At 39.5% G+C, this 18,663-nt stretch overlaps 1 protein-coding gene across 3 annotated transcripts in view; it reads right to left on the reverse strand.

The window, feature by feature from the left end:
- SLC9A7 (solute carrier family 9 member A7) overlaps window positions 1-18,663 on the reverse strand; it is a 182,757-nt gene that overhangs the window by 65,831 nt on the left and 98,263 nt on the right. For all 3 annotated transcript variants that reach the window (XM_036907464.2, XM_036907463.2, XM_036907465.2), the window contains exons 4-5: window positions 13,445-13,521; window positions 10,543-10,655 (exon numbers count right to left, since the gene is read on the reverse strand). In XM_036907464.2, the coding sequence (XP_036763359.2) occupies window positions 10,543-10,655; window positions 13,445-13,521 (190 nt within the window). The remainder of the gene's footprint in view (window positions 1-10,542; window positions 10,656-13,444; window positions 13,522-18,663) is intronic.

The following is an 18,663-nucleotide window of genomic DNA, read 5'->3' on the forward strand; positions in this document are numbered from 1 at the left end:
ATCAATGAAACCAAGAGCTGGTTCTTTGAGAAAATAAACAAAATACATAAGCCTCTAGCCAGACTTATTAAAAGAAAAAGAGAATCCACATACATAAACAGAATCAGAAACGAGAAAGGAAAAATCATGATGGACCCCACAGAAATACAAAGAATTATTAGAGAATACTATGAAAACCTATGTGCTAACAAGAAGAAATGGACAATGTCCTAGAAAAATACAACCTTCCAAGACTGACCAAGGAAGAAACAGAAAATCTAAACAGACCAATTACCAGCAACAAAATTGAATCAGTAATCAAAAAACTACCGAAGAACAAAAGTTCTGGGCCAGAATGGATTCACCGCTGAATTTTATCAGACATATAGAGAAGACATAATACCCATTCTCCTTAAAGTTTTCCAAAAAATAGAAGATGAAGGAATACTCCCAAACTCATTCTATGAAGCCAATATCACCCTAATACCAAAACCAGGCAAAGACCCAACTAAAAAAGAAAATTACAGAACAATATCCCTGATGAACACAGATGCAAAAATACTCAACAAAATATTATCAAACCAAATTCAAAAATACATCAAAAGGATCATACACCATGACCAAGCGGGATTCATCTCAGGGATGTAAGGATGGTACAACATTCAAAAATCCATCAACATCATCCACCACATCAACAAAAAGAAAGACAAAATCCACATGATCATCTCCATATACGCTGAAAAAGCATTCGACAAAACTCAACATCCATTCATGATAAAAACTCTCAACAAAATGGGTATAGAGGGCAAGTATTTCAACATAATAAAGGCCGTATATGAAAAACCCACAGCCAACATCATACTGAACAGCGAGAAGCTGAAAGCCTGAGATCGGGAACAAGACAGGGATGCCCACTCTCCCCACTATCATTCAACATAGTACTGGAGGTCCTAGCCACAGCAATCAGACAAAACAAAGAAATACAAGGCATCCAGATTGGTAAAGAAGAAGTTAAACTGTCACTATTTGCAGATGACATGATATTGTACATAAAAAACCCTAAAGACTCCACTCCAAAACTACTAGAACTAATATCGGAATTCAGCAAAGTTGCAGGATACAAAATTAATACACAGAAATCTGTGGCTTTCCTATACACTAACAATGAACTAATAGAAAGAGAAATCAGGAAAACAATTCCATTCACAATTGCATCAAAAAGAATAAAATATCTGGGAATAAACCAAACCAAGGAAGTGAAAGACCTATACCCTGAAACCTACAGGACCTGAAACCTACAGGAAACCTTTAATTTCTTAAGAGAAATTAAAGAAGACACTAACAAATGGAAACTCATCCCATGCTCTTGGTCAGGAAGAATTAATATAGTCAAATGGCCATCCTGCCCAAAGCAATCTACAGATTCAATGCAATCCCTATCAAATTACCAACAGCATTCTTCAATGAACTGGAACAAATAGTTCAAAAATTCATATGGAAACACCAAAGACCCCAAATAGCCAAAGCAATCCTGAGAAGGAAGAATAAAGTGGGAGAGGATCTCACTCCCCAACTTCAAGCTCTACTACAATGCCACAGTAATCAAGACAATTTGGTACTGGCACAAGAACAGAGCCACAGACCAGTGGAACAGAATAGAGACTCCAGACATTAACCCAAACATATATGGCCAACTAATATACGATAAAGGAGCCATGGACATACAATGGGGAAATGACAGCCTCTTCAACAGTTGGTGCTGGCAAAACTGGACAGCTACATGTAAGAGAATGAAACTGGACCACTGTCTAACCCCATACACAAAAATAAATTCAAAATGGACCAAAGACCTGAATGTAAGTCATGAAACCATAAAACTCTTAGAAAAAAACATAGGCAAAAATCTCTTGGACATAAACATGAGCGACTTGTTCATGAACATATCTCCCGGGCAAGGGAAACAAAAGCATAAATGAACAAGTGGGACTATATCAAGCTGAAAAGCTTCTGTACAGCAAAGAACAACATCAATAGAACAAAAAGGCATCCTACAGTATGGGAGAATATATTCATGAATGACAAATCCGATAAAGGGTTGACATCCAAAATATATAAAGAGCTCACACACTTCAACAAACAAAAAGCAAATAATCCAATTACAAAATGGGCAGAGGAGCTGAAAAGACAGTTCTCTAAAGAAGAAATTCAGATGGCCAACAGACACATGAAAAGATGCTCCACATCGCTTGTCATCAGAGAAATGCAAATTAAAACCACAATGAGATATCACCTCACACCAGTAAGGATCCCCATCATCCAAAAGACAAACAACAAATGTTGGCGAGGTTGTGGAGAAAGGGGAACGCTCCTACACTGCTGGTGGGAATGTAAATTAGTTCAACCATTGTGGAAAGCAATATGGAGGTTCCTCAAATAGCTCAAAATAGAAATACCATTTGGCCCAGGAGTTCCACTTCTAGGAATTTACCCTAAGAATACAGAAGCCCAGTTTGAAAAAGACAGATGCACCCCTATGTTTATCGCAGCACTATTTACAATAGCCAAGAAATGGAAGCAACCTAAGTGTCCATCATTAGATGAATGGATAAAGAAGATGTGGTATATATACACAATGGAATATTATTCAACCATAAGAAGTAAAGAAATCCTACCATTTGCAACAACATGGACGGAGCTAGAGGGTATTATGCTCAGTGAAATAAGGCAGGTAGAGAAAGACAAGTTCCAAACGATTTCACTCATATGTTGCGTATAAGAACAAAGAAAAACTGAAGGAACAAAACAGCAGCTGAATCACAGAACCCAAGAATGGACAAACAGTTACCAAAGGGAAAGGGACTGGGGAGGATGGATGGGAAGGGAGGGATAAGGGCGGGGAAAAAGAAAGGGGGCATTATGATTAGCATGTTTAATGTGGGGGGGCACGGGGATGGCTGTGCAACACAAAGAAGACAAGTAGTGATTCTACATCATCTTACTATGCTGATGGACAGTGAGTGTAATGGGGTTTGTAGGGGGTCTTGGTGAAAGGAGGAGCCTAATAAACATAATGTTCTTCATGCAGTTGTAGATTAATGATACCAAAAAAAGCAGTTAAAGTTAATGTCCTGATGTTTAATAAGTTTAAACTTGCAATTTTCTAGAACTTTAATTTACATAAAACCCTTACTATGCCAATCTTCACAAGCCAAATAACAATGGTGTATCATGGTAGTACCTTACATTATTTTCTACCATATCAATGGACATAAGTAAGTGAAGTAAACAATTACAAAGATAATCTGGAAAATAAGCCCTTCTATCTAATTAAATGAAGCAACACTAATAGCTCAGAAAACAGTATCAGTAATCTTTACATTACACTAACCTCCCTTTGCTTGTTAGGGTACCAGTAAGAAGTTAGTAATAAAGTTATACACAAGTGTAGTTAGTAATATATTTTCAGAGAAACCAAAGACCTTTCTTAGACTTTTGAAGAATCTATTTCTCAAAAGACCCACATTTGGAGACAGTCATAGACACTGTAGTATTAAAATAATAAAGCTACTTTTCACAGTGCTCTTTGGGAACATGCTTGGGTTAAGTGATGACTTGTCATTTACTTTTTTAAAAACACAGGGGAAACAAAAGCACTGCCTGAGTCAGATGTGGATAGAGACCAGCATAACTTGGTAGATGATATACTCAATGCCATACATGTGTTATTTCATGTAATTTGCACAGTAGCCTTAGGAATAGGTACCATTATACCTACTTCATAAATGAGGAAACTGACGGAGAGGAGATAAGGTGTCCCCAGGCCACCGGGTCAGTGACTGCTAGAGCTAAAACTCAAACCTCCACCTGCAACTCTACATTCTTTTCAGAACCCAGGATGCTTCAACCAGCCACTGCTTCAACATCGATTTAAGGTTGACCCTTAAACAATGCAGGGATTAGGGGCATCGACCCCTTGCACAGCCAAAATCCATTTATAACTTTTGACTCCCCAAAATGTAACTACTTACTAGCCTACTGTTGACTGGAAGCCTTACTGATAACATAAACAGTTGATTAACACACATATTGCGTGTTCTATGTATTATATACTGCATTCTTATAATAAAATAAGCTAGAGAAAAGAAAATGTTTTTTTTCAAATTGTCAACAATGTCCAAAAACTTTTTCCAATATATTTATTGGAAAAAATTCACATATAAGTGTACCTGCACAGTTCAAAATATGTTGTTGAAGGGTCAACTGTACTTAAGAGTGTTTGTAATAAAATACAGGGGTAAAAGAGGTTAATGGTTTTTGGAACACTGATTTTTCAGACCCACACAACTGTCTAGAGCTGTGCTATCCAATGGGGTAATGACTGGCTTACATTTAAGTTACTTAACATAAAATAGAATTTAAAATTCACTACCCCACATTTCAAGTGCTCAATCGTATGTGGCTACTGGCTACTATAATGGAATGGGTATATTATACAGCATTACTATCATTGCAAAAAGGTCTATGGGATAGCATTGATCTATAAGACCCCCAAGAGGCAGGGTGAAGTTGGGGGGAATCTAAGTATCTTTAAGTTCATTACTGTCCAGAATGTTAGAGAGCATAGTAGACACTGAGAAGACCTTTCCATCTCCACTATTCGAAGAGAATCAGCTCTTTCTCTGTAAATTCCTTCCCTAAGATGTACTCTCAAGAGTTGACATTAGAAGAAGGAATAGCTGTAAGTACTTTATGCAAACTGATTTAACTATAGGTTCCAACTTGGAGAGAAGAGTTTTTTGTTTGGTTGGTTCTTTTTGGTTTTGTTTTATTTTGTTTCTTGAGCTGCAGGGAATGAAGGGCATATAGCAATTCCACTTCTAAGAACTGGTACAACCAGCACTTGAAAAATACAAGGTAAGAGATTTATGAACAGAATCATGTCACGGTGTGCAGTCATGCAGAAACACTGCACAAGAGGACTTTACAAATTAAATCACATTTACTGCAGGTACTGGTATTTACACTAAGAAAAAGTATTATTTAAACCAAATGGTGTTTCTTAAAGGAAAGCAAAAGTACAACATTGAGAAAGAACAGTCTAAGTGTAAAAATTATGACCAAATTAGACATGCTAAAATGAAAGAAAAGGGAAATACAGGCAGAGCACCCAAGTGTCCATTGATGGATGGATGGATAAACAAAATGTGGTATATACATACAAACAATGGAATACATACAGTGTATATACATACATACAACTGAAATCTTATTCAGTATATACATACAAAAGGCTTAACAAGGGAGGCAATCCTGACACATGCTATTGTAAGATAAATTCTAACTGAAATAAGCAGGCGATGAGAGGCAACAAAGGGCCAGGCAGTTTATTTGAGCACAATTCCCGGGTGATGTTCCCCGGGTGATGCTCCCCAGTATGGGTATTATAGGCCGGGGAAGTTACACCCAGTCAGGGAGGTGGGGGCTTATAAGCGGTTAGGAGGGGGAGGAGTGGGCAAGCTATCCTAGGGGGTGTGGAGAGGTATGATTGGCTAAAGGTGACATAATAGACAACTAGAAACGTTTTTTCCTTTCAAGAGGGAGGAGGCTGACATCCAGGTCTTAGTTGGCACATCAGAAGGATGGAATACAGGAAGAGCTGTCCCCTTTTCATATAAGGCACAGACCTTGGGGTCTGGTCTGTTCTCCTTTTATGGTATCTCTCTGTTCTGTTTGTATGTCCTTGTTTTTCCTTCCCGCAGCCTAACATTCCAGCCTTTTGGTCATAATGGGCTACAACTCGATCTGGCTACTTCTGGCTGACAAGGGGCGTGGTGGGGGTTTGAGACTGGTATTAGGCTGAAGGAGGGGGTTCGGTGGGAAGAGGTGTGTTAACGGTGAAGTAACATCTGGTTGGTGGCGACCCGGGTCATCTGGGTTAGCCGCTGTTGGAGGAACCTGAGGGCACAAGGGGCAACTAAGAGTAAACCACAAACTGTTATTAAGGGGCCCAGTAGGGGCATTAGCCAGGCCATTATGGGGGACTGGAATTCTGGATCAAGTTTACATCTCAATGACTAGTATTGGGACTTAGTATAGATAAGACTGCATTATTGAAATAATACTTTTTCTCTAAAATCACTTTCGTTTTTATTAGAAGTAGCCTAAGTAGATTAAGAAAATAATTAACAGTTGGCTTGATTATTTGCATAAGTGCAGCAAGAAGAGCAATTGATTACATAGGCTTTTTAAAATATGCTTTGCTGGAACTTTTTATAAGGAATTTCAGATTGGACTTTTAAAGGCTTCTTGAGGCCAGAAAGCCAAGCCAGATTTGCCATCAGCTTGTGCCTGCAATACCTGTACATTTGGGTGAATTCTTCTCTTTTTGAGCTTCTCTAGACATTCCTGAGGTTCCTGCACCTGCCAGGAAGTGACCTTCCATACTCACCTGGTAAGGCTTCTGGGAACTCTGTAAGCAAGGTACCAGGCCAGTTTTTCTAAGGGGCATTGTTGGCTTTATACAGTCAATCTTAGTTCCTTAAAGCTGTCTGTTCATATCTGAGTTTACACACGTGTTTCTTAGATATGACATTCTAGTCAAAGCCTTGGTAATATAACTAGTGTTTTTAATTGGTCCTCTTACAAGGAAAGCAGATTCATATTGAACTTGTGCAAATAAACATACTGCCATGAAATATAAAAATAGTCACTGAGAGTTTTTAAATTCTGGAGGGATCAGGTAGAGAGAAAGATAAAGTTTCAATTCTGCTTATAAAGGCAGTCATTTACTAAACTGTTGTCAGATTAAGAGAAAAAGCTTAAAATACTTTATCAACAACATTTGAAACAAAAAGCTACAAAATCAACTTTCTTAGTTTACTTACTCCTATGTAATTAATACCTGTTCTGCTGAAATCTAGTTTCTTACTAGTTTAGGAGTTATAAACAGTGAGTATAGATGACAAAAGACTTACAAATGACAATGGTTAAAGATCTGATGAGAGCTTACTGTAAGACAGTTGTCATAAGGAAATTTGGATATTTCTGTAACACAAAACATTCAATAACAAAGTTTAGCATCATTCTTTTTGACAATGCTTTCTAGGTAAATATATATCAGATAAATAAACCAAATTAGCCATATATTTTCTCCAATGAGAAAAAGTTCCTCTGACATGTTCTAGGAGCCTTTTGGAAAATATCAGAGTTAACTAGAGGTAAAAGTACCTTTTTGAATTTGATTTTGGGAAGTTGTCAAAAGAAAGTTTCTTTGGCACTTACTTAAATAGGATTATAGGTTGCATGAAGCAATACTTCTCTATTTAACTAGAATGACAACGAAGTACTTCAAAGGCAAAGAAAGGTTACACAGTTGTTAGCAAAGTTTAGCTTTCAGTCTTTTTAATATTAAGATCTAATTTTCTTAAATACTCTGACAACTTACTGAGACTTTAAGCATGAGAAACTGCTTTGATTAAACAATTAGAGAACTTATTGCAATCTTTCAATATTAAGAGAAGACTAACAGTTAAGAAAATTTTGTCCTTTTTAACTGAAAACAAAATTTTAATTTTGCTGTGTACTTGATACCAGGACTCATTTGCTTTAATTTTATATAGCATGACTATATTAAATTCTTCTACAAACTTTCTATACCCTTCTTTTTTCATTTAGAATTCTCTCTGTAAAAACAGCTGTACTTTAGAACAAAGTTACTTTCTTTTATCAAAAGACACATTCTTTAGGATGCATAAATGTTTTCCTTATTACTTTAAGTAGTTTTAATTAGAACTTAAAACTATTAGGTACCTTAATTTTTAGGGAACACTGAGAAGCAGGCTATTGTAAACCGTTACACTAGCATTCCTTAGATTGACAAATTTATGAACATTTTATAATTTCTTTAACTATGAGCTTTACAGCACAATCTCTCATTAAACACGAAGTATATCTTCTTAACTTAGAAAAACTTTAAGGTTTTAGGTTACCACAAAGATTCTCAGGCTGTAGGTAGGTATACACACTGTAACACACAATTAAAAAGGTGTTCACTTGCCACACTTATTTAGTTCACTCATTCGTAACAACTATGCTAGATTACTTACAAGACCTTTACTGAATATTAGACAAAGCCAAGCCTTTAAGCATTTTATTCTTAAAAGATTTAGCAGATAACATCAACTTAAATGACCTTAGGTAAACTTAGGCAGCTGATAACCACAAGTTCATGCCCGCCTCAGCCAAACCCAAATTAGCATTAATGCTTAACATTTTTTATCAGATTTTCTGGAAGTTTTAGAATGCCTAATTTTCACAAGCGCTTGTTTTTAAATCAATTTTTATTAATACCATCCAGAGGTAGGAAAATATTTTTCATTTACACAGACACACAAACATACAAATTGAGACATAACGACTACAGTTAGCAACACTTTTCATATAAAAACATATACACAGACAAACTGATATAAATATTTGAGTTACTGATATTTAATTGGTTTCTTTCTTTTCAGCTTTTTTTCCGTGGCTTCTGGAACCAGAGGGCGGGAAGAGCATGTTCTGGTGGGGGAAGAAGGCGGTGAAGGCAGAAGGAGAGGGGGAGGGGGTGGTGCACCCACTGGAAGAGGAGAGGAGCAGGACAACAACATGGTTGAGAATGTAGGACTTTAAGATGGCAGCAACACGGGGGAGGACAAAGGACTTAAAGATGGTGGTGGAGAGGGGTGGGGGTAGCGAGCTGAGAGAGGTGGGAGACCAAGGTCCTCCGGCAGATCTGAAAAGGAAGAAGGACTGGGCTGAGTAAGAGGCTGACAATCCTTAACTGGAGATTGGGCCAGGAGAACCTGAGTCATTGAACACTTAACATAAAGGTCTGGGCAGGAGTGCAAAGTCTAAAAAGCCTGCACATATGGGATTTCACTCCACTCTCCTTTCCGGTGGCAATAATTAATCAAGTCGGTGAGGAGGCTAAAATTGAAAGTTCTCTCAGGGGGCCAGAGAGATTGGTTGTCCAAGGGATACTGAGGCCCGGCCTCAGAGCAAAGAAAGACTAGCTTCCATTTGCGAACTTCCCGGGACAAATATAGAGTAGCCAAATTAGAAATGAGACACCGCAATGGGGTCTGAGCCTCTGCTTTTGAGGGCTGGTTCCCTATGTCTGTGCAACTTCCCAACTAATCCCACTGAGAGGAGCGCCCAGCGTCCCAAGCATGCCAAGTCAGGGGAGACGTCCTGGGAGCCTGGGGTAGGGACGTCTCCCACACTGCAGAGCCAGGGGCGGGTACCCCGGATGCCTGCAGATGTCCTGGGGCCTGGGTTAGGGATGTCTCCCGCACCGCAGGGCCAGGGGCAGGCCGGATGCCCGTAGAGGGTGGGCCAGATGCCCAAGGGGCCGGATGCCCCAACCTGGACATAGCTATGATTTCTAATGGACCAGGTGAAACAGAGTTAGGGAGGGAAACAGACCGGGGGAAACTGAGGGACTCACCGTAAAATAGTCCACGCAGCAAGAGCAGGCTGAGGTCCCGGGTCAGGAAAGGAGGGGGCAGGGCCGCCGGTGGCCAGTTGGGGCCCCGCGCTCATGCTCCTTCCCGGGATTTTGGCACCAAATGTAAGATAAATTCTAGTCGAAATAAGCAGGCGACGAGAGGCAACAAAGGGCCAGGCAGTTTATTTGAGCACAATTCCCGGGTGATGTTCCCCGGTCTGGGTATTACAGGCCGGGGAAGTTACACCCTGTCAGGGAGGTGGGGGCTTATAAGGGGTTAGGCAAGGGAAGAGTGGGCAAGCTATCCTAGGGGGCGTGAATAGGTATGACTGGCTAAAGGTGACATAATAGACAACTAGAAACTTTTTTTCCTTTCAAGAGGGAGGAGGCTGACATCCGGGTCTTAGTTGGCACATCAGAATGATGGAATTCAGGAAGAGCTGTCCCCTTTCCATACAAGGCACAGACCTTGGGATCTGGTCTGTTCTCCTTTTATGGTACCTCTCTGTTCTGTTTGCATGTCCTTGTTTTTCCTTCCTCCAGCCTAACAGCTATAACATGGATAAACCTTGAGGACATTATGCTAAGTGAAATAAGCCAATCACAAAAAGACAAAGACTGTATGATTCCACTTATATGAGGTGTCTACAGTAGGCAAATTCATACAGACAGAAAGTAGAATGGTGGTTTGCCAGGGGCTGGGGTGATGGGGGAGTGGTAGGTGTTGTTTAATGGATATGGAGTTTCAGTTTTGTGAAATCAAAGGTTCTGGAGATTGCTTGCACAACAATGTGAATATACTTAGCACTACAGAACTGTGCACTTGGAAATGATTAACAGGGTAAATTTTGTTATGCATTTTCTACCACAATAAATAAATAAATAAATAATAAAGGGAAATAGACACCTTTCTTTAAAAAGCCATCTAAGCCTATTTGACTACTACCGGACTCTTTCTCTACCTTTCCATATTAATACTACAGCCTTCCTACTACAACAGAATTTAATGATTGCTCTGAACTGCTTAAGACTTAAATAATGGGATATCATATTGATAAAGCCAAGTATGCAAATACCTGGGTCAGTGGCAGAGATAATTGCTCCAAAAAAGAGACAATCTGTGTAGTAAAATTTATCCGAGAGCTGCCCCACAATCTTCATGAGCTTCACCACACCATACATGAGATTTCTGTAAGGGAAGGTAAACTATGTCAGAAGAGAAAAAAGAAAAGGAAACTCTCCTAATTAATTAACTTAGCAAATGTACAAGCAGAGCAGTACTAGAATACTGTACTTCAAGAGAGATTCATGAAAATGTCAGGCAGCTGCTGTGTTTGGACACTTACCAGGAACATGTGCAAACAAGACTTGGGCACCCAGTAATGGTCTGCAGTTAATGTCATCTTGCTGAAACATGGGAACATTCCATTTTTAAAAGCTGTGATTACTTACAACTATAAAGTATGGTCCTCAATTAGCAACAAAGTTAAGGCATCGTAAGCAACTGGGTAATAGAGAAGAAAAGGAGACAAAGAACCCTGCTTAATACTAATAAATTGCTACAAAACTCACAGGATTCTAAGATCTAAGTTAAAAGTTATGGAAATGAGTGGAGTGGATGAAGCTGAGAAAAAAAATGGGTCGGCCACAAAGATGCAAGTGATCAACTTTCTCTGCCAAAATTTATTGCAAAGAAAGAAAGACAGGCAAAACTCTCTAAACATACTATTAAAATAACCATGTACCCCTCCACATAGCTGGCCTCTCTTTGTTTGCATGGGTTAGGCAGGCCAGCAGCAGCCCTCCTTATGCTGTGCAGAATATGACATGGCCCAAGTAGGACTGCCAAGTTTAATATTTTAATGTGGCCAGAGCACATTTCCTACAGGACAGCTTAAAAATTGGGAGAAGTGAGGAGTGTTAAAATAAAATGCCTAATACATGTTACTAAGGGTGTGTGTGGGGAGGTGGAGGGTATGCGCATTTGTGTGCCTTGGCAGCTAAAGGGCTGAGGAGAATAAAGATAACCACAGAACAGACTCATTGTGCCTTCTAGCCAGCCCTCTAATAATAATATTCTTGATGGTAAGGACCATGTCATTGCTCACCTTTGTATCCTGAGCACCTAGAACAGTAGATTGACAAAGCTAGGGGCTAAGGCACTATTTATAGAATGGACTCCTTTTGAGAAAACATAGCTATAACTTAATGCTTGCCTACTGTGTGCCAGGCACTTAAGCGTTTCTATTTTAATTCAGTGACTCTGAGACAGATCTGATTTGCCTTTTGTTGTTCATCAAAGGCTTCTTTTATTTACTTTTTAAGTATTTCCTAAAACTAGACCTTCCTCTCTATTCCCTCTGCTACCAGGTCAGACCAGAGCAAAAGATTTCTCTCTGGCAGCCTTTTCCCCAGCTGGCCTCCCATCATCACCAGTGCCAGTTACCTAATCTGTCACTCTTCAATGGCTTGTCTCTCTTAAAGGACAAAGTCCAAGCCCCTTCTTTTTTGGCAGCATAAAAGGCCCCTTCTGCCTTTATCTCCAGCTTTCTAGCTATTTTAATTAGCACATGTACTTTATTCAGATTTCCTTAGTTTTTACCTAATATCCTTTCCTATTCAAGGGTCCCATCCAGGACACCACAGTACATTTAATTGTCATATCTCTTTAGTCCCCTCTTGGCTGTGACAGTTTCCCAGACTTGGCTTATTTTTGATGACCTGGCATCATCAACATTTAAGGAGTCAGGTATTTTGCAGAATGTCCCTCAACTGGGACTTGTCTGATTTTTTCTCATGATTAGACTGAGGTAATATGCTTTTGGGAGAAAGACACAGAGGTAAAGTGCCCTTCTCATTGTAAATATCACGGGTACAGCGTATCTACACGATTTATCACTGTGGGTGTTAATCTTGATCTCCTAGCTGAGCTAGTGTTTGCTAGGCTTCTCCACTGTAAAGCTTACTCTTTCTTCTTCTTTTCCATCCTGTCCTCTTTGAAAAGAAGTCTCTATGCACAGCCCACAATCAAAGGGGGAGGGGATAATTTCCATCTTCCAGAGGGGAAGTGTATTGACATAAATTATTTGGAAGACTTTTGCACACGAGGTTTGGCACTTCTCCCGCATTTATTTATACAACCACTTATATCAGTATAGACTCAGAGACATTTATTTTATACTTTGAGTGATAATCCAAAACAATGTTATTTATTTTGTTCTTTGGCCATCAGGAGGACTTTCAGGTTGGCTCTGTGTCCCTTTGACTCGTGCCACATCCTTGTGTGTGTTTATTTGTTTGTTAGCACTACAAGGTGCTCCATTCTCTTCTTGTGTGTTTACTGCCCCAGCCCTAGAATCAGCCATTTCTGCAAGGGGCCCTGGTTCTTTTCATCAGAGATTGATATTAGAAGCTAAGATTTGAGGACTAGGTATAATTTTATTGCATTTTCATCAATGTTACTTTGAATTTACATAGCCACCCATGGCTAAGAGCTACCATTTGGACAATATAGCTCTAGATCGTAACTACTAACATCATAAATATCAAAATACTGGGCTCTGGTAGTTGCCAGGGGCTCGGGGCAGGAGGGGAATGGGGAGATGTTGTTCAAGGGTACAAACTTCTAGTTGTAAGATTGACAAATTTGGGGATCTAATGTACAGCATGATGATTATAGCTAATGATACTATATCATATACTTGCAAGTTGCTAAGAGAGTAGATATTAACGTTCTCACCATAAAAAAGAAACGGTAACTATGTGACAGGATGAAGATGGCCTAAAGCTATGGTGGTAATCATTCTGCCATTTATAAATGTATCAAATCAACACTTTGTACACCTCAAACTTACACAATGTTACATGTCAATTTTATCTCAATAAAGCTGGGAAAAAATACTGGACTCTTTAGAACAATGTGGATCTAATCTCTTTGGCAAGTGTATTAATTTACTTATTTGACAAAGAGTCACTTACCCAATAATGAAGCAGGAAACAGCAGTCCCTAAGAAAGCATAAGCCAGAATAGACCCCAGATTTCTGAAAAAGTGTCTCTGAATAAAACAAAAAAGCAGGAATCACATTGTGATTTTTGACAATGAACATAAGAAACATAATTCTCTAAAAAGTGAAACTTTACTATTTCCATTACATCAAGTAATAACTGAAGTTACTCCTGAATACTATTTATCCATAAAACCATGGTTTTAAAATATCCTTTTTTCTACCAATCACTAAGCAAGCAAACAAGAGCTTAGTAAATTTCAGACAAAACTGCTCTGGCTGATTATATTAAATTACATTATGTCTGTGTGTGTGTGCGCATGCATGTGTATGTGTATGTGTGTGTAAGCAGACCAATCATTTTCAGAGATTTAACCCAAACTCTTTTACTCTATGATTCAGCTAGTCATTTCTAGTTCTGGTGGTACTATAGAAGATTATTACAGATATAAGTTTGAAACTAATAAAGTATGAAAGTACTATCTAAGGAGTTTTCTGCTTAATTATTATCAGAAAACAGTGCCCTAAGTTTCTGCTCATGGCATCTGAGATTTCTCCTGATATGCTTCTGGATTAATTTTTGGATCCTGGAAAAAAGGACAGTAGAGATAAATGAGGAGAAATGAGAAACAGGTAGTTCCATTGAAGATGGGCAAATTTATAAGTTTACATATGTATTTAAGTATATAAATTTGCATACTTATACCAATATAAGTTCTAGCAGTTATTCAGAAAAAGATGGCAAAACTGCAATGTTCTCAATGCTTCTGCACATTCACTGGTTACCTTAAAAAATACACATGTCGGCGCACGCACACACACACGGATTACTTCTCCTAAGTCATTAGGTCTGTGGGATACCCTGACAGGGAAAATCCCTGGTCTTGGGACACTGAGCCATGGTTCTTACTCCTCAAGGCATAACCTGTTTTCATTGGACAATCAGAACTATCAGAACTATCAAAGAAGACAGACAAAATATAGGGCCAGGAACACTATCTAAAAATGTAAAAAGGCAGGAGAGCCCTACATGCCCGCTGAGCAACATCAGGAAAAGAACACAGACAGAAGTCAGCCTGGATCAAGCAGCCAACATGAAGTATGACCAAAGGGCTACAGGCGTCCTCTGGCCTGCAGTCCAAAGAGCCACCAAATGAGGGTGCTGCTTGTACATATTAGGGACACATAATGTTTGCTTCTTAAATCAGTCATTGTCCCCAGTCTTTTTTTTTAAACTAATGTATTTATACACCAATGTTTTGGAAAAAATTAGTTAGATTTTTTTTTAAATCAGTAACTGTGAGCCTACCTGCCTTAAAAATGCCCCATCAAGGGCTTAAACTAGGGAGGGCTAGGAGTACATCAAGATGGAGATGTAAGACCAGTGAAACACATGTGAAACATCCAGGAACAAATTCTAATCCCAGATGCGCTTTCCCTTGCCACTCAGCTTTCTTTTGGGTAACCATCTCTGTAGTTTGGCTATATTAAGTAAATTCACATTCAAGATACTAGCCAAAACAAAAAATTAGGAATGCACATCTGCCACCTAAAATACACTCATAATATATTCTAAAATTATATCATTCATCCCCATTCATGTCTGCTGATATGAACTGGAATTTTACTACACCTTGAAAAGGTATTACATGCCACTTAGGTGTGTATTATTACACATTATATTTAACTATTTATTTCATAGTTAACAAAGTATTTTCACATATATTGACCCATCCAATTCTCACAACAACTCCATCGTGAAGGTGTTATGTGGACCATTTTATGAAAGACATCAAAAGATACACAATGGGCTGCTTAAAGTGACACATCAACCAAACTACAGCACCAGACCTGGAAAGCAGGTCTCCTGACCCAAGGGCATTGCACTCTTACTGCACAAGCTACCCTTCTTGATGCCCACCACATCCTTTTAAAGAGGAAAGTATGGGACTTCCTAGTGCTAGTACTGGATTCTGGTAGAATCCTCTATCATGCATTCTCTTCTTATTTAGTCATAATGGTTCAAAGTCATGTGTGGTTCACATGACCATGACTGGTTCAGAGTCTCCCCTACTTTTCTCTCTCCATTATAGAATGACAGAAAAAGACAAAAGGAGACGTCATGTCCTGGTAAAGCCTTCAAGAATATAAGTCTGAGACAGATCAGGATTAGAAGGTTTGCTTTCAATGAAAAACCCACCTACATTCCAATTCCTGGCTGTACCATTCTAAGCTTTAAACTCCTACTCCTTCTCCCATTCCCCACTGACAAATGTTAACATGTTTGTGAGGGCAGAAGTGGGCGTGTGCATGCATGCACGTGTTTGGTGGGGGAGTTTCACAAAACATGAAGGCTTCTACAGGTGAATTCCTTCCCTGCCAAGGCCTGGTAAGCAAACTGTAAGGGGCAGGACAAAATCAAAGCTAATCCCAATAATATTTTTTAAAGTTAGAAATAAATAGGCCCACGTCTGCATGACACAGTATATGTGCACAGGTCCAAGGATCTGAATATATCTGTTTATTTACCTGCAGTTAAACAGTGAAATATTTATGACACATTTAATTGGCAACAGGTTTAATCAGAGACAACAACCATATAAAAACAAACTGCAAGTGCCTTTATAAGTACTATTTTAAAAAGAAAGGGACTAAGTTAATAGATGATAATTTGAGACTAGCACTTCAAAAACAACTTAAATTGGTAACTGGCAAAGCCTGTTATTTTTCTTCTAAGAAAATGAGGCTGACAAAGAGAAGGTTCTGCAAAAACAAGCATTTTTCAGCCATTAGAGTAGCTTTCACAATCAATGATTTGGTTTCATTTTAAAGCAACTGCAACCTTGATTACATGAAGATTAGTTATTTAGAATAGAAAATCATTCATCACCCATTTGATCTAAAGAGGAATGTCTATGAGCAAGGGTAAAGCCATCTTGACAAATCTTCCATAATGACCCCTGACTCACCTTATCCTCTCCCCACATCCTGTATGCACTGCAAACAGGGAACATTCCAAAGATAAAATCTCACATGGGGGGACGAAGCCAAGATGGTGGCGTGAGTAGAGCAGCGGAAATCTCCTCCCAAAACCACATATATTTTTGAAAATACAACAAAGACAACTCTTCCTAAAAGAGACCAGAAGACACAGGACAACAGCCAGACTACATCCATACGTGCGAGAACCCAGCACCTCATGAAGGGGGTAAGATACAAGCGGCGGCCAGGTGGGACCCGAGCGCCCCTCACTCCAGCTCCCGGCGGGAGGAGAGGAGTTGGAGCGGGGAGGGAGAGGGAGCCCAGGACTGCTAAACACCCAGCCCTAGCCATCCGCACCAGAGCACAGACACAGTACATGGGTGCAGAAAACTAGGGAAACAGGACAGTAAGACCTATGAGCGGGTCACCACAGCCAGCGCCCTGGGGACAAAGAAAAGCGAGTGCTTTTTGAACGTCTTAAAGGGACAGGGACCCTACCATTGGACGGAAGCATCCAGGGACACGTAGCCTAGCACCTGGGAATCCCAGAGAACTCAGGAAACCCTAACCCCTTGGGCAGCAGCACACCTCGGAGGCCCCTCACGGAGATAAACAGCCTCCTGGCCGTTTCCCCTCCAACGTGGCTCTGCCATATCGGAGCAGAAGCCTGAGGCAGGCCACGCCCACAGCAACTGCAGAGCTAAAAATCCACAGAGACCAGGCAAGAATAAGAAGCCCCGTCTGTGCACAGCTGCATAGCAAAAGCCACTAGAGATCACTGTTCTCCCAGGAGAGGAAGGCCACAAACCAAAAAGAAGGTACATTCTCCGAGCCGTCACTCGGGCCAGCTCCACAAACTATCTCTATCATCATGAAAAGGCAGAATTTGAGGCAGACCAAGATCACAGAGTCAACCCCTGAGAAGGAGATAGACCTAACCAGTCTTCCTGAAAAAGAATTCAAAATAAAAATCATAAGCATGCTGACGGAGCTGCAGAGAAATATACAAGAGCTAAGGGATGACGTCCAGAGAGAGATTACAGAAGTGAAACAATCTCTGGAAGGATTTATAAGCAGAATGGATAAGACGCAAGAGGCCATTGATGGAATAGAAACCAGAGAACAGGAACACATAGAAGCTGACGCAGAGAGAGATAAAAGGATCTCCAGGAATGAAACAATATTAAGAGAACTCTGATCAATCCAAAAGGAACAATATTCACATTGTAGGGATACCAGAAGAAGAAGAGAGAGAAAAAGGGATATAAAGTGTCTTTGAAGGAATAATTGCTGAAAACTTCCCCAAACTGGGGGAGGAAATAATCAATCAGACCACAGAAGTACACAGAACTCCCAAAAGAAGGGACCCAAGGAGGACAACAGCAAGACACGTAATAATTAAAATGGCAAAGATCAAGGACAAGGACAGAGTTTTAAAGGCAGCTAGAGAGAGGAAAAAGGACACCTACAAAGGAAAACCCATCAGGCTATCATCACACTTCTCAACAGAAACCCTACAGGCCAGAAGAGAATTGCATGATATATTTAATGCAATGAAACAGAAGGGCCTTGAATCAAGAATACTGTATCCATCACGATTATCATTTAAATATGAAGGAGGGATTAAACAAGTCCCAAACAAGCAAAAGTTGAGGGAATTTGCCTCCCAAAAACCACCTCTACAGGGTATTTAAGAGGGACTGTTCTAAACAGGAGCACCCCTAAAACTAAATAACTGTCAACAGAGAAAATAAAATCACAGCAAAGAAAGCAGACAACCCAAATACTAACTAAAGGCAAAACATAAAATCAACTACTCACAAAAGTAGTCAAAGGAAACACAAAAGAGCACAGAATAAAACAACCAACATATAAAGACTGCAGGAGGAGGAATAAGAAAGGAGATAAATAAAGAAACATCAGACAGTGTTTATAATAGCTCAATAAGCGAGTTAAGTTAGACAGCAAAATAGTAAAGAAGCTAACCTTAAACCTTTGGTAACCATGAATCTAAAGCCTGCAATGGCAATAAGCACAGATCCTTCAATAGTCACCCTAAATGTAAATAGAATAAATGCACCAATCAAAAGACACAGAGGAATAGAATGGATAAAAAACCAAGACCCATCTATATGCTGCTTACAAGAGACTCACCTCAAACCCAAAGACATGCAAAGACTAAAAGTCAAGGGATGGAAAAACATATTTCA

This window comes from Manis pentadactyla, chromosome X (genome assembly GCF_030020395.1).
Source record: "Manis pentadactyla isolate mManPen7 chromosome X, mManPen7.hap1, whole genome shotgun sequence".
In the NCBI taxonomy this organism is placed as follows: Eukaryota; Metazoa; Chordata; class Mammalia; order Pholidota; family Manidae; genus Manis; species Manis pentadactyla.